This window comes from Tachysurus fulvidraco, chromosome 3 (genome assembly GCF_022655615.1).
Source record: "Tachysurus fulvidraco isolate hzauxx_2018 chromosome 3, HZAU_PFXX_2.0, whole genome shotgun sequence".
NCBI lineage: Eukaryota > Metazoa > Chordata > Actinopteri > Siluriformes > Bagridae > Tachysurus > Tachysurus fulvidraco.
This window is the reverse complement of record NC_062520.1, coordinates 31,414,905-31,437,387: the sequence shown is the minus strand read 5'-3', so window position 1 is coordinate 31,437,387 and position 22,483 is coordinate 31,414,905. Positions and strand designations below refer to the sequence as shown.

The 22,483-nt window shown below is 39.7% G+C and overlaps 1 protein-coding gene across 4 annotated transcripts in view; it reads left to right on the top strand.

Moving 5' to 3' along the window:
* Positions 1-22,483, top strand: part of kcnc3b (potassium voltage-gated channel, Shaw-related subfamily, member 3b) — a 59,417-nt gene that overhangs the window by 33,467 nt on the left and 3,467 nt on the right. For 2 of the 4 annotated variants that reach the window (XM_047811700.1, XM_027161025.2), the window contains exons 3-4: positions 1,316-2,297; positions 5,620-5,808. In XM_047811700.1, coding sequence (XP_047667656.1) covers positions 1,316-2,297; positions 5,620-5,808 — 1,171 coding nt within the window. Of the gene's footprint in view, positions 1-1,315; positions 2,298-5,619; positions 5,809-10,089; positions 10,111-19,685; positions 21,278-22,483 lie in introns of those variants that run through there. The other 2 variants (XM_027161022.2, XM_027161023.2) reach the window with 2 other exon arrangements.

Genomic DNA, 22,483 nt, shown 5'->3' with positions numbered 1-22,483 from the left:
CTAAAAGGTTAACAAACCTCCTTTCTGCATTAGGCCACACCCACTTTGGTTTAAAATCGACGTATTTGGAACATTAGATACATCTTAAATTTGGTATATTTCTGGTATATTAAGTTACTTCAACCCTAACCCTATTATCTGCAGTTGCCTTGGTATGCTCTGAAAGAAAGGTGTGTGTGTGGTCCACTGTACAGGTGTGTGTGTGTGTGTGTGTGTGTGTGTGTGTGTAAGGCCAGAACCTGAATATCAGCATCTAGGGCAACATTTGCTCTGATGCTCTACTGATGAAGACCCAGTTTACACATTTAGACCAAACAGAACATTATAGACCTGGATATTCGAATAAAATATTCTTAATCCTGATTGGTCAGAAAGAGTTGAATATTTAGTGGGTAGCACGTTTGCCTCACACCTCCAGGGTTGGGGGTTCGATTACCGCCTCCACCTTGTGTGTGTGGAGTTTGCATGTTCTCCCCGTGCCTCGTGGGTTTCCTTCGGGTACTCCGGTTTCCTCCTAGGTCCAAAGACATGCATGGTAGGTTGATTGGCATCTCTGGAAAATTGTCCGGAGTGTGTGAGTGTGTGTGTGAATGAGAGTGTGTGTGTGTGAGTGAATGAGAGTGTGTGTGACCTGTGATGGGTTGGCACTCCGTCCAGGGTGTATCCTGCCTCAATGCCCGATGACCCCTGAGATAGGCACAGGCTCCCCGTGACCCGAGAAGTTCAGATAAGCGGTAGGGAATAAGTGAGTGAGTTGAATATTTTACCCTAACATCAGCTCTGATAGGGCCACAAGGTTGTTATAAACGTTCTCTAGCATAGCGGCTGTAGCTAAGTGCCATCACAGTGACGTTTTTTTGTGAGTAACGACACTCCGGTGTCATGGGTGAAGAGGAAAAACTTTGTCTAGATTAAGATGGTGAGCAGCTTTGAAGTTTCTTTGCATTCTTTTGTCTTCAGCTTCAGGAAACAACCCGCACAGAATTCATGTAACTTTGAACAAGTTTAATTATCGGCAAATTGTTTACGTATAAACGTAATGACATGATATTTTCCCTCAGGTAGCTCCACCTCAAAAAGGGTTTTCTATGGAAAAATCACCAAGGAAAGTCTGGCTTTGATTTATTATGACCATTTAAGTGCTGGTTGGAGATAAACAACACTGTACCAACCTGCCTTTTTGATTCGAAACAATTAAGCGATCTGACAGGTGAAATTGCTTTTTCCCAGCAATTTATCTGTGAAAGATCATCCATCTAAATGACTGAATGTGACCTTGACCTTCTTCCCTCTGTTTCTCTTTGTTCCTCTGTAGTACGTGGCGTTCGGCTCGCTGCTCTTCATCCTCATCTCCATCTCAACGTTCTGCATGGAGACGCACGAGGCGTTCAACACCATCTACAACCATACGGAGAACGTGACAGTGGGCAACACAACGCACGAGGAGGTCTTCTTTGAGGTAGTGACGGACAGCTGGCTGACGTACGTAGAGGGCGTGTGCGTGATATGGTTTACCTTTGAAGTTTTTACGCGTGTTATATTCTGCCCGGACAAGGCCGAATTCTTCAAGAGCGCGCTGAACATCATTGACTTTGTGGCCATCCTGCCGTTCTACCTGGAGGTCGGTCTGAGCGGCCTCTCCGCCAAGGCGGCCAAAGATGTGCTGGGCTTCCTGCGTGTGGTCCGATTTGTCCGTATTCTGAGGATTTTCAAGCTCACGCGCCATTTTGTTGGGCTTCGTGTGCTGGGTCATACGCTTCGCGCCAGCACCAATGAGTTTCTCCTGCTTATCATCTTCCTCGCTCTTGGAGTGCTCATCTTCGCCACTATGATCTACTATGCCGAGCGCATTGGCGCCAGCCCTGATGACCCCTCGGCCAGTAAACACACCTGTTTCAAGAACATCCCTATCGGTTTCTGGTGGGCTGTGGTCACGATGACGACTCTGGGGTACGGTGACATGTACCCTGAAACGTGGTCGGGCATGTTGGTCGGTGCTCTGTGTGCCCTGGCTGGAGTGCTGACCATCGCCATGCCTGTGCCCGTAATCGTCAACAACTTTGGCATGTACTACTCACTGGCCATGGCCAAGCAGAAGCTGCCCAAAAAGAAGAACAAACACATCCCACGGGCCCCACAGCCCGGCTCGCCTAATTACTGCAAGCCCGATGCCCTGGCTATGGCCACTGCTTCGCCTCAGAGGATCCTGGGTAACGTTCTGGGCGGAGTCATGGGCTCAAGCGGCCTCGCTGGAGACTGTCCTCTTGCTCAGGAGGAGATCATAGAAATAAACAGAGGTGAGCAACTTCATTATTAACTTGATTATGTATCAGAAATGGGAAAATTTCTGTCTCGACTAACAGGCCAATCATTTTTTATCTTCTCCTGGAGCTAATTTGTACCAGTGAGAGAATCTTCTAGCTACACGCTTAGCAACAGGAAATGGATTTGCTAATTCAATTGTGTTGAAAATGCTGAATCATTCAGTTGTCAGGGAATACGAGAGACACGATGGTAAAACAATGCAGAGCATTTAAGCATACTTAAAGCAGTGTGTGTGTGTGTGTGTGTGTGCACGCATGCTTAAGTCAGTGTTTTTTCCCCCTCAGGAGACACCTCCATTATGAATGATTTTGTATTTATGATCAACTAGTGAGTACATATGAGCCCAAAGCATTCCATCTGCCAAGTGCACGTTCACACACACACACACACACACACACACACACACACACACACACACACGCATTAACTTTTTGTATACACAATGCCACCACAGAAGATCCCAGGAGGCTTCTAGTCCTACGTAATCAGCACAGTGTAAACAGCAGGTGTTGTCTGTGGCCTGGTTCTGAATCATTCCGAATGTTCTTCTCCTTAATTTAATTCATAATGATTTACTTCATATCACACCTTAAAGTTAAGTAACGTGATTCAATAATGTCTAGAATACCACCTTTAAATCCAGAGGTGAGAAGAAAACAAAATAGGACTGAAAGAGCGGATCGTACATTGAATGGTGTCGGTGAACAAAATGGTTTCCATCATGACTGATTCTGCAGCTTATGCAATAGCACTTGATCCAGGATCTTGTGTTACTTGTGTATTATTACTTTATACTGCGCTTTGGCATGTTAAAGGTGCGGTCTCCGATGTTTAAAAGCCAATGTTGACATTTGAAATCACCAAAACAAACACGCACCTAACCCAGATAAGCCCTGCCCCTGTGTTGATAGCTCCGCCCACACATACATACGTAACCCGGGCGACTAACAGAAAGAGACGTGTCTTTATCATAGCTGAAGGGAAGAACAATACGATTGTAGATAAACAAACAAGCAAAAATGCCACACAAGCATAATGATGTAAAGGACAAAGGCATATATTAGTTCTGTGTAACAAAGCAAAACCAACGTTACTCACCTATCGAGAAGGAAAAAAGCGCCTCGGCGACTTAAGTAAAGTCGGCCACATATTCACAGGTCGGAGTTTCCCGAGTCGATAACTCCTGAGCTAAACGCTGTTACTACACAAAACGCGGTTGTAGCTGCCTCTCTACATTACTACGATAGAAAAGAGGTGTTATTTGTGTAGTAACAGCGTTTAGCTCAGGAGTTATTGACTCGGGAAACTCCAACCTGTGAATATGTGGCCAACTTCCTGCTCCTTCAGTTCTCTCCAGCGCTGGAAAGCTGATCCTATATTAACACGTCCTACTTCTTGTCCTTATCGTAAGTCTTTCTTCTCTTTCTTTCTTTGTTTTTATCCTCCATGTCGATGTTAAAACCGCTTTCTACTAATGTCACACATGCGCACTGAACACTCTCTCCGCCCATATTGACAAGCCCCGCCCCTTTCTGCTCATTGGCTACACGTTTGTTTTGGTTTTTGTTTTGATTTTTGTTTATTATTCGGCCCGACTCAGTTTTCTGAAGCATTTCTTAAAAATTTCTCAAAAATCGGAGACCCTGCCTTTAACATAGCTGTGAGGCAAGGACGACGTGAACGAGCCTTCTGCCACCGGCTAGGCTCGGGACGGTTGACAATAGCATAGATTCGTGCGAATCTCTGATGATTAGCTTCCCTTGTCTGTTGTCCATGCTCTTTGTTGTTTATCGAGGCTAAAGCTAAACCCTTTGTCCTTTTGTATAACCGGAGACTCTTTCCATACACAAACATTTTCACAGAAATTTCACAGCTTACTGTATATAATTTAGCGTCCGCTGTATAACTACTTCCTGTTACTGTAGAATATTCTGACCGGTCAGATTGGAATGATATAAGTGTGAATCAAACAGTGTGTGAATCAAACAGTTCTCTATGGAGTTCATTCAAGTGGAAATAATAGAATGAACCCAATCAATAAAGGCTCTAATTAAATCCCAGACTCACTGTGTTTACAGCCGTTACAGGAAGTGGCTGATGTGTCCCAGCGGCTCCCACACAACAGCCAGATGCTTATTATTACTGCTGCAAAAATGGCATGATTTGATTGGCTATGACAGCCGCCTGACCACACCTCCTGTTGATGTATATATTCTAGCCCCGCCCCCTTCGTACGACAACCTTGACTGTGGCGATATTTTAATGAAAGTGACGATGTTTCCTCCCTTTTTTTTCTGGCGGCTGCAGAATGTTCGTTCCTCGTTCTTTTTCTCTTCTCTTCCTTTTCTCTTCTCACACCATCAAATTTACTCGTTCTCATTTTTCACTGAGTTTCTCTCATCTGTCATTTCATTCCTCATTCGTTTCCTTCATTGCTCTTTCCGTCTCCTTGTCTTTCGCTCGTCCTCTGTATGTTTCTCCATGCTTTTCTCCCTCTTTCTGGTTCCCTCTCTTTTAATCTCCCACCTTCTCCACCTCTCTTCTGTCTCAGTTCTCCCCTCACTCTTTCACCTCCTTCTGTCCCTCTTCATTTTTCTCACCCCTTTCCTTGCACTTCCTTCTTCTGATCCTCTACTATTTCCATCCATCTCTCTCATGCCATTCTTTTTCTCCCTCTCTTTTATTCCACACTCCTTCTCTCTCATTTCTCACCTGCTTTCTCTCCCCGTTTCTCTTTACAACGTCTTATTCTTCCTCGCTTTTTCTCTCCCTCTCTTGTCCTCCTTCTCTTACCACTTTCTGGCTCTCCACCCTTCTCTTTTCTTTTCCACTTTTCCTCTCAAACTCTGCTCTGCTCGTTCTGTCCTTTTTTCTCTTCTATCATCTGTTTCTTCATCTATCAACTCCTCATCTCTCTCTATCTCTGTTTTTTCTCTCCCACTTTCTCCTTCTCTCTTCTGCTCTCTTCCCTACAATTCCTTTCTTTCCTCCTCTACTCATCCTCTTCCCATCTCATCCTTTGTCTCTCAATCTCCAACTTTTTCTTCTTCTATCCTTTTTTCTCTCATCAATGTTCTCTCTTTCCCTTCTTCCTCTTCTGTCTTTCTCTCCCTCCCTCTTCCTACTTCTTACATTTCTGTACCTTTCTCTCCATCCTTTTTCTTTTTTCCTCCTTTCTCTTCCCTTCTTTCCCTTTCTCTTTATTTCCGTCCCTCGTTCTCTCTTCTTATTGTTCTTTCTCTTCCTCTTTCTCTCCATTCTCTCTCTGTCTCCCCTCGTCTTTCTCTTGGGCAGATTCGAAACAGAACGGGGATGCGGCGAGCGCGGCGCTGGCTAACGAGGACTGTCCTACCATAGACCAGGTGCTGAGTCCAGACGATCGCAGTCCGCTGGGGCGAACACGCGAGCGTTACCAACAGGACCGAGCCTGCTTCCTGCTCAACACGCGTGACTTCAGACCCTCAGAATCCAACGTCCGGAAAGGTACACACGTACACACACACACACACACACACACACACACACACACACACACACACACTTTGTGTTACTCATAAGTTCTGAACACAGTGGTGACTCCTAAACAGTCGAGTTCACACCGTATTTCCTGGACTATAAGTCGCCTCAGAGTCTCATCTCGGCTCTCTAATGATGCCATAAAGAATCTCTATTAGGCTCTGCTGAAAATTAATAGCGCCCAGGACAAGCAGAATTCATGGAGAGGTTATTCGTATTTACTCGTAGTTACCCGAAGTGCTGTTTATTGGCTTTCGCAAAGCAAAACTTTTTATTATAGTCAGTAGATGTGTTTACATGAAAATCCCTTCATGATATATACACACACATATACACAGTATGACCTTGAATGACATTGACCTTGATTATATATATATATATATATAAGAAATTAATTATTTGTTTCAGTTTGCCCTGTGAATGAAAGAAGCCACGCCCACTGGTGGCCTATCATTTAATTACACCTACACTGATTTGTACAGTCCTGCATTCTGATGAGTCGAAAGTTTTTTTAAAAAAGAATGTTTTGTTTTTCTGAACCATCCGCTGATGATGATGATGTCGTTAACTTTACCGTAGCAACCGTTTCGGTTCGTCTCAGCGCGGTTCTACTAAACGTCTCTCGTCCGTTCAGATCAGCGGACCGGGAACCGACTCTGTATAATAATATCTGCTCAAGAACATGTGAAGGATGTGTTGGAGAAAGTGTCAGTCATTATTGCACCGCTCCACATTATTGACCTCTTATGTTCCTCTTAGATGTGCTGGAACTTTGTGTTGTGTGTTAAATTCTGGATGCTATTTGCTACCTGATACACATTAATTGCCATGAAGACACTTTAATTTCTTTCTCTCCCTCTCTCTCTCTCTCTCTCTCTCTCTCTTAGCTTGTAGTGAACTTTAGTTTATGTCATTTCGTAGCATGTTACAAGCTAAAAAAATGCACCAATCAATTACCGTAACTGCTAGAGTGGAGTAGCACGTATGCTGCAACAAGCAATCAGTTTCCGCAAAAACGTTCCCAAACACATACTAGTAAATCTTGTTATTTTCGATTCCAGCAAAAGTTGGTTGTGGATACTACAGACAATCTTGGTTTGTAGAGTTTGAAGTTTGTTGCTCTTACTTTTCTAAGTGATCCGAGTACCGGTACTTCCGGTACCGGGTCTCAAAGTGGCCTTTTTTCCCATAGACTCCCATCATTATAAACTTTGGAGGTTTATAACTCGGCCAGCTCCTTTAGGGTGATACTTTGAACAAGGGTTTAAATTGGTGTTCCCGACTGGCCTTTCAGTTGTCCCACAGCCCCGCCCCCAAAATATGCTAAATCAAAAAAACCTTTTACAACATGGACATGTGACATATCAAAACACTCAGCACAATGAGGGGAACTTCCTCACGGGTATTCTGATGACGTCACGTGAAAATAACAAATGTGCACAACATGGGCATGTGACAAATCAAAACACTCAGCACAATGAGGGAATCTGCCTCGCGGGCATTCTGATGATATCACATGATTGTCTGCACTTACCTCCAAATGTTTTGGCACCCTAGCTTTTTGTCCACTTGCCTCCAAAAGCAACACTAACCCTTATGTCCACTTCCCACCAAAAGCACCGTCCTTTGCGAATAATTGCATCATCAAAGCCAACATCGAAGTTTGTCACGACAAACTTTACAAATCTAGTTCATTTTGCTCTAACAAACAAGAAACTAGCCAGATAACACTAGATACCTAAACGTACTTTTAGCTACATGATGTTCAAACAAATAAGTTTATGGTGTTTCTTTTGGCAGAACTTGCTGTAATTTTAAAACCGTTATGTCTTGAGGACGCCCTAAAATATCAATCGATGAAGTGAATTGTGTGCCTTTAATTTCATTGGTCATTACAGTCTAGACCAGCACTCTCTGCCTTAAGCTAATCTATAGGTGTACAGAAGTAGGACATCCACCATAAAGCCATAAAACTGCTAACAACTAGACTGGAACTGCTTAAGCAGGACACCTTTTTTTAAAATTCTGTTAGAAAGCAGGAAAAAAACAACAACAAAGTGCCTTATAGTCCAGAAAATACAGCAGAGAAACAGGGACATAAAAACAGATACAGATAAAGCAACCTACATGTCCATGTGTTCATGTGTGTTTTTCTTCCCTGTAGTCTCTCTACAGTGTATATTTATATCTGTGTGTACTTATATATGAGTGCTTGTGTGTTCCGAGTAGGAACCGGTTTAAGAGTTAAAGGGAAGTTTCACACACATTCTGCTTCGCATCCATACAACGTTCACCACGTACCACTTCGCTCATAATGCTAACCCTCATTTATCGTGTGGAATTAGCTTGAATTAGAATGAAGTTAATGTTGCTGTGAAAGTGGAAACAGGAAATATATGTGTATTTTAATCCTTTTGACACGTTTTGACCTATGTTCATGTTTGAAGCCATTACAGCCATAAAGGGCTGAGAAAAATCCTCAATTGTGCTGCCCTGTCCCGTATTTCAGTTGCCATGGAAACCTAATTGACTCATATATTATAGCGTATTGTTGTTATTAATGGTGCTTGCAAAGCAACAGTCTTGTTATTGTGCCGGACAAAACTTTGGCGCGTAACTTGTCCCGCAGCTTTTGTCCTAGACCCACGAATGAGGTGTCAAATCGACTGGCTCATTGAGGAGACATGTGCTATGACTTTTATAAGCGATCGGAATTCTGGAATTCCCGGTACGGAAGCTCAAAGTGGCGTTTTTTTCCAATAGACTTCCATTATAAATATTGGAGGTTTATAACTCGGCAAGTTTTCGAGCGATTTAGGATCTTACTCCGGACAAAGTTTTATTTCAGTAGCAACTTTTGTCCAAAAGTATTGGCACCCCACCGGGTATTCACGTGACGTCACGTTTAGCCCCGCCCCCAAAATAAGCGAAATCAAAAAGTTAGCACAACATGGACATGTCATATATCAAAACACTCAGCCCGATGAGGGGAACTGACGTCATGTGTAGCCCCGCCCCCAAAATAAGCGAAATCAAAAAGTTAGCACAACATGGACATGTCGTATATATCAAAACACTCAGCCCGATGAGGGGAACTTGCCACGTGCAAGCACCATTCACATTTTCTTCAGGAAATGTACATTCTAGTTGTCTCTAATGTAGCATGTCATGTTTGATACTTAGCATTTAGAATGCATTGAAAATTAAGTTACACATCATGAGCCAATTTTAAAGACTTTAGAGTGTTGGCCATCTTGAAAACTCAAAATGGTGTCGAATAATGCGTAAAGTATGTTGTTGGCCTAATCGCACCTAATATTATTCAAATCTGCAGAGGGTCAGATGTTTAACTGTGAGGTAACCAGAACCTGATGGCTTTAATTTATTTTGGGCGGTTTTGTCATTGTACCTGATTCTTTAAAAAGATAAAAGATCGTATGTCATTCATTAATTAATCCAGCAGGTGGCAGGATTCTTAACTAGTGTCTTTATTTTAGTGTTACAGATTTGAGGTGCATCCAACCAACAAGAAACATGTAAACATAAACTCGAATATAAAGAAAATGTAAACGTAGAGTAGCTACTTAATGAAAGAAAACTTTTGTTTTGCGAAAGTCAATAACAAAGAGGGTTTATTTTCTTTTCTGGTTATAGAACCTACTCAGCCACCAGGTGACTGCAAATTAAACAGGAATAAGACGGATACAATATCTGCTTGTCCCGAGCACTAGGGCTACTGATTACATAACTCCCCTAGGATACAATACAGAACAATAAAGTATTAAAGCATCAAAGTGTTTTTCACAGTATGACGCGAGTGCAGCAGAAATAACTGCCGTCACTCCTGATTGGTTATTTCCCGATGACTAATTGCTTGCTTTTCATCCGACAGTGATAGAAAGTAGTGAAATCTGACAGGAAATATCTGAGCGTGAGAGACGCCATACTTTAGATAACGTATTTTAATGTTGTAGCTTTAACATGGTTCTTCCCTTTAAAGCAGAACGTGTGTAAACGTACCTTACACTCTGAATGTACCAGTGCAGTAGGTGTGTGTGTGTGTGTGTGTGTTTGTGTGTGTGTTGCACTGGTTGGGTTCAAATGGGTGACATGAAAGAACCCAAGAACAACTTCAAATAAACATGGAACTGCAGATTATTTGTGTGTGTGTGTGTGTGTGTGTGTGTGTGTGTGTGTGTGTGTGTGTTTGGCCTTATCTCACCCCCTCTGTATTGTCTCTCTCTTCAGGTTGTGTCATATCACGCGTTTGTATGTGGGCTTCTTCATTCTACTTCCTGTTTTAGTGTTACCCTGTCCTCTCTGTGCCTTATGTATATATATATATATATATATGTGTGTGTGTGTGTGTGTGTGTGTGTGAGACATGTTTCGTGACGTGGCTTATCTTGTTCTTGACGTGTTTTGCCCTTTTTTCCTGCCTTCTTCAAGTGACTTTCAGCCCTGGGTTGGGACAAGAGTCCCTCCAGGGTTAAAGGTCAAAGGTCAAATTGAGGTCAGCGTGAGGTTGTGTGAGTGGTGTCCTCAGGTCTGAGACTGACAAGAGACAGGGACAAAAGAAAAAGAGGGGAGAGGAGATGAAGTGAAATAAGAGATGAGACCTATGAGACTTCACACACACACGCACACAACCTCACTACTTCAGTTCTTTTCAGTGTGTGTGTATGTGAGTGTGTAGATGTGTGTAGGTGGGTGTGTCTTAGGTTTGTTGTGAGTTGAGTAAGTGTGAGGTGTGGACACACACTGACGTGTGGTTGACTGGTTGACAGACAGACACAGGGACATTTGGACAGACTGACAGATTGACAAAGAAGGTAAGAACAAGTCTCTGAAATCCACAAGGTCCTAATAAACCCTAAAACCCTACACACTAAAGCCTTATAGCTTAAATGCTCAGCTGCAGAATTGTAGTGTAAATAAACCAGACATACCATGCTGTCTTGTCTTACTGTAACATCCAGAGCAAGCTCTCTCACACACACACACACACACACACACACACACACACACACACACACACACACACACCTATTGATTATCCTGGTGAGAACCTTCTATTAAAGGTGAGGTCTCCGTTGTTTGAAAGCCAATGTCGACATATAAAATCACCAAAACAAACACGCCCCTAACCCAAACGTGTCCCACCCCTGTATCGATAGCTCCGCCCACACATACATATACGTAACCCAGGCGACTAACAGAAACAAACGTGTCTTTATCATAGCTGAAGGGAAGAACAATACGATTGTAGATAAACAAACAAGCAAAAATGCCACACAAGCATAATCATGTAAAGGACAAAGGCATTTATTAGTTCTGTGTAACAAAGCAAAACCAACGTTACTCACCTATCGAGAAGGAAAAAAGCGCCTCGGCGTCTTAAGTAAAGTCGGCCACATATTCACAGGTCGGAGTTTCCCGAGTCAATAACTCCTGAGCTAAACGCTGTTACTACACAAAACGAGGTTGTAGCTGCCTCTCTACATTACTACGATAGAAAAGAGGTGTTATTTGTGTAGTAACAGCGTTTAGCTCAGGAGTTATTGACTCGGGAAACTCCAACCTGTGAATATGTGGCCAACTTCCTGCTCCTTCAGTTCTCTCCAGCGCTGGAAAGCTGATCCTATATTAACACGTCCTACTTCTTGTCCTTATCGTAAGTCTTTCTTCTCTTTCTTTCTTTGTTTTTATCCTCCATGTCAATGTTAAAACCGTTTTCTGCTAATGTCACACATGCGCACTGAACACTCTCTCCGCACATATTGACAAGACCCGCCCCTTTCTGCTCATTGGCTACAAGTTTGTTTTGATTTTTGTTTATTATTGGCCCGACTCAGTTTTCTGAAGCATTTCTCAAAAACCGGAGACCGCACCTTTAACATTATTAATTTACCTAATTAATACCCCTAATCTAAACTAGGCTTCTAACCCTAGCCTTACCCAAGGATAGGAATATTTGACAGATGTGACCAGGTCTTCACAACTTAGACTGCTTTTGTCAACTCAAATATGGAAGCATGTTCACACACTGTTTCTAGGTGCTTACCTTTTTACAGGGACCGTTTGTGAGAAACCTGCTTTTTGAGCACCTGATATTTTTATGATCTTTGAACTATGTTACATGGAATTCTTTGCGCACCTGGGACGAAAAGAATATGTATCCAGAATGTAGTGCAAGTAGGTTTTCCCACATATTAATCAATCAGGGACGTCACAGAACATTTTACACAGCTTTGTTTATGTTTCCTCGTTTTACATTGTAGCCACGAATAGTGCATATGTGCAAGGCTATGCTAAGGCTACACTACAAGACCCGACTCTTCTTTGTGTCTAACGAGTTGATTTCAAATGAATTACCTAGCTACATTAGTTACCTTGTTTTACTTTAGAAAAGTGCTTTTGGACAGTTTTATTGTTATTCTTGTAACAAAGTCCCTAGTTATGTTGGCTTTGTAGAACATTCTGCTTTCCTATTTAAGCTTAGACAAAAATATATCAAGAGTAACTCCTCCTAGGGCTTTCAAGCCACATGGACCAAATTTGGATATGTTGTAGGACCTGGTCTGAAGTTTTTTGCTATTACTTTTCTAAGCGATCCGAGTACCGGTACTTCTGGTACAGAGTCTCAAAGTGGCCTTTTTTCCCATAGACTCCCATTATAAACTTTGGAGGTTTTTAACTTGCCAAGCTTTCGAACTATCTACACCAAACTCGGCCAGCTCCTTTAGGGTGAGACTCTGAGGAGTCCCCAAAATATGCAAAATCAAAAAACTTTTTTACAACATGGACATGTGACATATCAAAACACTCAGAACAATAAAGGGAACTTCCTCACTGGTATTCTGATGACATCATGTTATGTGAAAATTAAAAAATAGCACAACATGGACATGTGACATATCAAAACACTCAGCACAATGAGGAGAACTTCACGAGTATTCAGATGACATCACATGCTCGGTTCTACTTGCCTCCAAATGTTTTGGCACCCTAGCTTTCTGTCTACTTGCTTCCAAAAGTAACACTGACCCTTATGTCCACTCGCCTCCAAAAAGCACCGGCCTTTGCGAATACTCGCATCGTCAAAGCCGACATCAAAGTTTGTTGTGACGAACTTTACAAATCTAGTTTAGACCAGGTTATTAGATATTTGTTGAAGGATTCTGTCCTCTTACTGATGTATAGATTTTTTTTAATCAGCGCTACACCTAACACACCCAAACACAGCTTGCTCTGGATATTAAAGTCTAAGTACATCTAATGTTTGCTCATGTGTAAATGCTTAACACTATATAAGTTTTGCTATTTAGACACACAACACAAACACACTGGGTATGTGTGTGTGTGTGTGTAAGCACATGTGTTTGTGCTGGTTTGGCCATTTGGAATCCAGCTGCTCTGTGCTTGAATGTATGCAGCTGACTGCGTTAGTAATGCCAGGGCCGTTAGCTTGGCTTTCTTTACCGCGAGTTCGTCCTCCTATTCCTCTGTAAGGAATTTCTTTCTTAATCTTCATCTTCAGTCTTTTTTAGTTTGTTGTGTGTGTGTGTGTGTGTGTTTCTGGGTGGGAGTGTCAGTGTAAATATCTATTTCACTGGTGGTTGTCATTTTTGCCTTGAACTCATCCCCATCATCATATAAATAATTAATATATTTGTTACAGTTAAATGGTACCACAGTTCATTAATGCAAAATGCAGACCTGCCAACCTTGGTGTGCCACCCTTATCGCCACGCTATCACAGTGTGAGTTATCACTAAAAAATTCACCAAATAACTTGATGACTATATGAATCTGGAATGATTGACAGCTGCATAGGTGTTTTACCATCTTTGATATTAACTTACACCCTCTGAAAGCCTCAGCCCCTTCCAACCCATATTATTATTATTCTATCGAGTTAAACAGCGAAGGGTTTGCGTTTATTAATGTGACGACGTGAGCTGTTGTTAGATGAGCGCGTACTTAACATCGGTTAGCTGAACGGACCTAACCGTATTCATGGTTGAAGATCGAGGGTACATATTTAACATAGTTTTAATAAAATATATAGAATTAAATCGTGAGTCTCAACATTTACGCTGATTTGCGAAAGGACTATTTCTAAAACTTATTTTAAATGCCCCTCCCCCACCCCAGTTGGCGGGACTATGTTTTATCGTTTACGAAGGTTGGCAGGTCAGAAAACAGTGTAAGTAGGTAAGTAGTACTGCATTCTCCAGACTATAAGACAAACATAACAGCAATTGTAGTAGCTAAGAAATGAACATCATGGTTAGCAGATCTGCTACTGGAGCAATCACAATAATTTGCCACTACATACATCTGATATAAAAATGACCACATTTCTGAAGAAATGTGAAGAAAAAAAACACACCAAAGGATAGATAAGTATGTGGAATGTTTACGGCTAATAAATTGTACTAACTTTGATTGCAGTTGTATCAAGGATGTTTAACAGGATCAGTGGCTAAATGTTACTTCTAGCTAACAGTAGATTTTTTTTTAATTATACAGAACAACAGGAAAGTTTCTATTTTACTTTCTCCCACATGACATGAACATGTTATAACATTCAATTGTTAGCTTAATGCTAGCATAATGTTAAAATTCTCATTAGCATCTCAATATCATGCCATTTTGGAGGCAATAGAATTATATACACTTTTTAAAAAATAACAATGACAATATAAAATTTTAGGTGCATTTAATAGTTCATAGCGACTTATTGTCTGGAAAATATGGTCTTTTTTTTTTTAATTTTTCAATACATAAGTGGTCTGATATTTCTATCAATTCACACATTCCATTGTCCTGCCTTTCAAATGTTCATCTGCATGACCTTTAACCTCAGCATGAGCTCAGCTACTCTGTACTATGTGCCTTCAAATATTAAAACCAGTTCTTTAGGTTGTGATTTTTATCATAGTTTTACTAACGCTAGTATTCTAAGCAGTCTTGTGGTTAGCCACTTGGATGCCTGTTTAGCTGTGGCTAGGCTAGCCCACAGAGGCGAAGTGGTTCAGAAGACATTGCAAGAGCTCTCGTGTTACAAGATACACGTCTTGACGAGCTAAACAAACCTCTTGATTTGCATTCCGGTTGAGCCCGGATCAATAGAATTTAATTGTGGGTAATACAAACCCTTTCCATTTTTAACTGCGTAGCCGATCAATATCCTGACATGTTGCAGGAACAGGCATCTCTATGATCTCTGTGTACATATGGCCTTCGTCGCAATACGCAACCATTTTAATTAAAAAAATGTAGGCCGATGAACATTAACAACATCTAGATGTTTGGGTTGATTTTAACACATTCATGATTTAGTAAACTAGATCTAGTAATGCTAGTTTTGCGGTTACTCTGTTTTCTACGATGCTAGTTCATGTTTCAGGCTGTTTAATGTTCGGTCATGGCTTAAAACATGTTATTGCAATTTTGCTTTATGGTTAAGCCTGTGTGTATTCATGCTAGTTTTTAGGTTAGCTAGTTTTATTTAGAGCTGCTAGCGAAATGCAACCTATCGAATTCATACGAGATGCATCACAGTCCCAAAGTACTACATGACTCCATTAGTTAATCGGAAACAGATGTAAATATAAACCACAGAAAGCTCAAACAAATTAACAGGAGATGTATTTTTTCCGTCTGAAAAAGACAAACACTCGGTCATATGTACACATTACGGCATTTTATAGGGCTATATTAGCAATGTTAAAGCTGGTTTTGATGTTTGCACACCCTGTTTGTCTATCCATGTCTTTTACTCTCTATTGCATATTGCTTGCTCTCCACTGACTAACACTCATCTCATTCTCCATCCATCTCCAGGCCGCCAGTGCAGTGCCAGTATTTCTTAGGTGTGACTGTGGGTAGGTATTTAATACTGTATGTTAAAACTGTACTGTACAAATTGTGTTTATTGAAATCCCATGCAGCCAATCGGTCGGTAGGTATTTATAGTATACAGTACAGACCAAAAGTTTGGACACACCTTCTCATTCAAAGAGTTTTCTTTATTTTCATGACTATGAAAATTGTAGATTCACACTGAAGGAATGAAATAACACATGTGGAATTATATACGTACATAACAGAAAAGTGTGAAACGACTGAAAATATGTCATATTCTAGGTTCTTCAAAGTAGCCACCTTTTGCTTTGATTACTGCTTTACACACTCTCGGCATTCTCTTGATGAGCTTCAAGAGGTAGTCACCTGAAATGGTCTTCCAACAGTCTTGAATGAGTTCCCAGAGATGCTTAGCACTTGTTGGCCCTTCACTCTGCGGTCCAGCTCACCCCAAACCATCTCGATCGGGTTCAGGTCCGGTGACTGTGGAGGCCAGGTCATCTGGTGCAGCACCCCATCACTCTCCTTCATGGTCAAATAGCCCTTACACAGCCTGGAGGTGTGTTTGGGGTCATTGTCCTGTTGAAAAGGTGGTGTGTCCAAACTTTTGGAAGGTGTGTCCAAACTTTTGGTCTGTACTGTAAGTGGTAATTATCGTTAAATAAAATTGCTATACTCTGGATTAACACTTGGGGTTGTGATGTTATAAAAAAAAACAGTCAAGTTCTCAATAATGGAAGTGTTTTATTCCTCTTACACTACAGTGATTTGCCAATTTTTTGTCACCGATTATACTCAACAATTGAACAGAACTAAGGTATATGACATATGCATTGTTTCTGTTTGGGTTTATTGGTTTGATTCAGCAATCCAAATAGTTTGCTTAACTTAAAGGGATTAAAATGTAAATGCTGGCCTAACACCTCCATTTTCCTAGAATCCATCCATCCATCCATCCATTACCCAGTCATTGTCCTGTTTTTTTTCCCCCCACTCCCAAAAACCAATTTTTTTTCTTTCACTTTGCACTGTTGCTTAGAATGTTCTTCTAAAGAACATAAAATTGACATAAAATTAGCAACAACAAAAAAACGCGAATTGAAAAATAGCATAAATGCTTAAGATTTAAAGTTCTTGTTTTAAATATATTTATAACATACGTATAAGTTCTTTGCTAAAGTTCCTTGACAACAACGTGCAAAATCATTTACCGGACTGAATAAAATAAAGTTTTGTTTAATTAATATTATTATTTATTTATTTATTTATTTATTTATTTATTTATTTATTTATTTATTTTGATTAAACAATATTATCGTTAGCTTCTAAAATTTCCATTGTAATCAATTTGGCTTCAATTAGAGAATGTAATCAATTATGAAAGAATTTACTTTATACGTAACAACGATTAGTTTCCTTCAAACTTTAGCGAATTGTGTGTTTGCAGCTAATGAGACAAATCAAACTCACAGATATGAAGAATTAAAAAAAAACCTGTCAGTTCCAATGAGAAAAGAACTCATCCTCTACAGATGACTAAAGTTTTTGTGAAACGTGTTGCGCTGCTTGCATTAGTGTTTTTGTCTTGATGTCTTCTGTACGGTTGCTAATTACTGTTTGTTAGCGATTGTGACCTTGTTTGTGTTTAGACATCCTTGAGTTAGCGTATATACGTCTGTGCTCCTGTGTTTCAATTCAAAACTATTCATATATAATTCAGAGCTTTTCCCGCAGACCCTTAAAGCTTCCTGTGGTGCCGAGAGAGACAAGGGAGTAAAAGATGTAGATTTTTTTATTTTTATTTTTATATAGCACAGTTTGACAGTACTGACTAAATCGTGCCTTGATGGTTGTGAGATGAAGTCGGTCTTTTCGTTGACATGGTTGCCTCGTTATTAGTTACATTACTAATAAACTGGCAAATTCGGTAAATATCCAGTCTATTACACTGTATTGGATGTAGCATTTTTACCTGTTGCCTTCCACAGCCAGTGTGTGTACATAAGCATAAGTGTGTGTATGTATGTGCATTTATGTCTTTGCATGTGTCCTTATCATCTATATAAACAGGGAACTGACGTTTTTCCCCTTTTCCTCATGCTTTCCTGCTAACACACATTCTTTCCAGCTAACGCACATCAGAAACGCAAGAGAAATATGGAAAAAAAAAAACAGAGAACGGGGAAAAAAGTGAAACTGTGGATGGAAAGAAGCTGATTGCACTTTCGTTTAATTGTCTGGTTATTTTAAGCCTAATCTGGGGACAGTCATAAGCCTGATGTCATATGTTAATAACTGGTCTATGAACATATACAAAGCAGTCCGTAGTTTAATACGATTCAGTGGGATTAGTTGACATATATTGACGTTTTGGCACGCTTATGATATCCCAGCGAAGGTTTTATAACCACACAGTCAAGGGAAGTGTAATTTTTAGAGCGCTGTTGGAGGTTGCCGAGGTATCCACAAGTACCAAAGGTGATCAGAATCAAAAATGTGCTTTATTTCTAAAGTATACAGTATTCTGGTTTTAAAAGTGGGTCCCAAACAGTAGTTTAGGAGAAAAAGAAAAAAAAAACAATAAAAAAAGAAACATCTAGCAATCATTCAGTTCGGTGATCAACCGACCTTGACGAGGCACAGCTGTAAAATCGTTTTTTTCAAGACATCGGCCAATCACGAGGCAGCGGTACAGAGCTTTAAAACCATGCAGGTCCAAGTATTTCAGTTATTGTTCATGTTAAATACAAGAATGAAGGGAAGTCATGCTGTCGGTGACTTTGGTTGTTGTTTCTTTTTCAATCTCTTTGAACTCCAGTCATTGCATTACACATACTATTTTGTGGTCGCGTTTCTTGATACGTTGATTAAAGACACACAAAAAAAAAAATCACAAAACTGCAACTGAGAATTTCAAAGCCTAAGATTGACCAAAATATTACCAATAAATCATATAAGTTAGTTGAAGGTAAATTACCATGAAAGTGGGATGGTGGGGTTTACCTGTTTAATCAACCTGTAGCTCAGGTAGAATTTGTCTGTGTGTAAAAACAAAACTACAGGTAACCAGGTTATTCCTGATCCAGGATCCAGGCCAAGTGTGAAAGTTACCCGAGGTACTGTACTTTAGGTGCTTCACATTGTTTAGATTTACAGGGATTTTAAAAGCATATATGTAAAAGTAAAAATATGTCGGTCAGTTGGCCGTGAGCATGACATCACACTTCTGCCGTATCAAATAAAGGAATCGATGCACACAGATACACTTTTCTAGCTTTTGGTTCCTTGGCTGATGCACTTCTAAGAACGCTAAGCAGACACGAGTTCGGGACGCACTCTTATTATTCAGAGAAAATGCGACATCACTACAAAATGGCTGCCGTGGTGTCCTTGACAATTTCCAGCAGCGTAGACCGTGGTATAAGGGCTCAGACGTGTACCGAAACCAGACGTCCGTGCCACTCTGTCCTTAGTTGATTGAAACACATTTAACACACACGCATACACAGAAGTTGACATAACCAGAAGTTGTTTCCTTCAGCTGACAGAGTTGCAATAGTCTATGAAGAATTGTGTTGTGTTGTGGTGGATTTTATGGGATGGAAATGTATGACATTCATAACTCGCCTTTTCTTGTTTTGTCCTGTCTTGTTGTTTGTGTGTGCGTGTGTGTGTGTGTGTGTATATATGTGTGTCTCTGTCTCTTCTTGATGTCTTCCCTTTATTTTAACCTTTGTTTGAGATTCTCTCTATTTTATATCTGCTTTTAAACACATCAACATTTCTCCTGTTTGATTTTCTCACCTGTTTCTTGCTAACTCCCTCCGAACTCACTTTCTTTAACTTTCAAATTATGTGCATCCATTAATTCTGAACACCCCCCCCCTCTAAACAAAATTTATTTAATTACTAACTGACTAATACAACCTTTAAAAAACTCCTATAAATTCTTTGGTCAAATCAAACGGCAGCCACAGGCTACGAAAAATCTCGCAGTTTGAACAACATATCAGGAATGGCAGGGTCATCGCTGCGTTTGACCCCGATCACCGGTGCGCCCTATGATCCCTACGAGGCCCCGGGACCCCTGCGCCGCTGCCGCTCACCCATCCCTTCCATATTGTAGAGCGAAAAAAAAGCAACAAAGAAAATGCTAGAAACTCAGAACAGGGGAACAGGAGGAAGACAGGATGGAGGCTGTCCAGTGGAACTCAAAGGAAGCAATAACCACCAATAATCATCTTGAATGTAGCAAGCTCTTCCTCCATTCTTGTCCACTCAGCTTCAGGTGCATGCGTATACGTACAGTAGTGTTGCGAGAAGATGCACAGCGTTGTATTTTAGTGAGATCTATCTGAATTTCAACATGAAGATTGGATTGAAATTTGGTAGTGGGAATATTCATTGGGAATAATAATAATAAAAAAAAAGCTTATTAACTATATTAAGTCATAAAGCCTTAGCCAGGGTTCACGCTAGCAAGTGAAAAGGCACTTGTATCTGTGGTCGAGTATGTTTTTTTAAAAAACTAGTAGCTAAAATGTGTAGCTGGTAGTTAGTGAAACACAAATGCACTAATTGTCGTGTTACACGATAAACTTCGAAGTAGCTTCATGATCAAATTAGGAAAGCAAGCTAGCTGTACTAGCTACATACTGTAGACCCACGACTGGTACAGATCAACAACAGATACTTTATTCCAAACATTTTTCAGCATAATTCAAGTATTTGAGATGTATAAATATACTTAAGATGATGATTTAATATGATAAAAGGAAACTACGTTTAAATGTATGGTTTTTTTTTTGGGACATTTTGTTTAATGGATCGGAGTGGGGAACTGAAGAAAAGTCGGACCAGGGATCGTTCCAAAAGATCTGAAACATAGAAAAGAATTTTCACGTGTGCTTTTGTTGCGTGCTAGTGTGAACCTAGAGTTAGAGAGCAGTATGTGTTTTTGTGAACTCTACAAGTATCGTACTCATGCCATTGTGGGCCAAATGTGAACGATAAAACAGGCCGCCAAAGAACAACGCGAGGAAGACGTTCAGAGCTACTCTATTTACTGTACCTTCCTTCCTGACATTAAGTTAACCTCATCACTGAAAATCTTTAATGCGATGAATGCGTACAAACTGGTATATAATGATCCTTATGCAAACAGGTTTAGACAGACAAGTCAGATTTATTATATGCATAAAATTGACAAAATTATTATTATTTTTTTAAATAATATGATAATCTCATATCTTGGCTAATTAATATCTGCAGATCTTCTGCTAGATACTAGCTACATGTTACATTCATAAAGGATCGATGTAGGATACATTTTCTAATGGGATGCTGCTACTGGATCGATGAACTAATTCACATCATTTCGATTATGCTATGTCGTTTTTTTTTTGTTCACATTCTTAGCACATATCAACATATTTTTTATTTATTTTGCCCAGGTTTTTGTACAATCTTCAAGAAAAAATGCTTATAATGCAAATAGACAGGCATTCATTACACTGCAAATGAATACAATTTGGGCATTATTCAAATGATTTTTTTAAACCCTTTTTTTAATTTATTATTTCTTCTTATTATTATTCTTCTTTTTCTTCTTCTTCTTCTTCTTCTTCTTCTTCTTCTTCTTATTATATCCAGACATAGTGAAATCGAAATAAGTCACCATTTATTTTATATATATATATATATATTAAATGTGCAATATACGATGCTGGAAACGTCCTTCATGCGCACAATGTGTGTAAATATATGTGCAAAAGAAAATCTTTTAATCACAAAAAAAGTATTGATCAGTGTATGAAGTAGCTAAGGTTTGAAAATGATTATATGACTAGTGCGTTATTAAATTTTTTTTTTAATTTGTTGGTCTTGTCCTTGTTAATGTCCTGTTGTTTGTTTGTTTTTTAAATCTGCTTTCAGTGTAATTTTTTTTTGAAGGTAATTGTTTTTATTGTTAAAAACATTATTTTTACCACACTGTTTCATTTGTATATGATATATACGCAAGTGTTACTATCTGTGTATCTTTTTGTTAGATATAAAATATTCAGGTCTGTCGGACCAAGTGCTTCCAGAATTTTAAATGGGGTTAAAAAAAAACAAACAAAAAAAAAAAACGACAAAGCCATTTCTGAGGAAATGCTTCCTTGGAATCTGAAAAAAAAAGATAAAAAAGTAAAATGATATATTGCAATAATTGCAAATACTGTGTATGTAGTTTATTATATATTAGCATTAGGTGTCTGCATAGTTTCCTAATGGAGAATAATCAGCCAATTGTTGGCACACATTATCAAAAGGAGCCATTTTGTTTTAAACATGGCACCTGTCATGGGAAAACTGGGACAAGGTTTCTAAAAACTAGAACAAAATGATCTTTGCATGTAATTTTCATAGTACGAGTAAATCAGGTCATGTGCCAAACTCTAGGATTTAATAAAAAGTGTTCTTATTAGAATTGATGGAAAAGCATTGGGACAACTGGAAAAAAAAGTTTTCTTTTGAACAGGTTCTTTGATAGGTTTTTAGCTTCTTAGACATTTTCTGCTTATGAGTCTTAAATGTTATGATTTAAATAAGATTTCTTTTTTTATATAGGTATTTTGCTAGAAACTGGAATTTATACTAGCAGAACCAATATAACAGCTAGTGTTATTTTTTTTTTACATTTGTATACACACTTGCTTTCAGTGCATTATGGGATGTTCCTAAAAAATTAACAAAGATTTTGTGTATTTCAGAGATGGTTTTCATT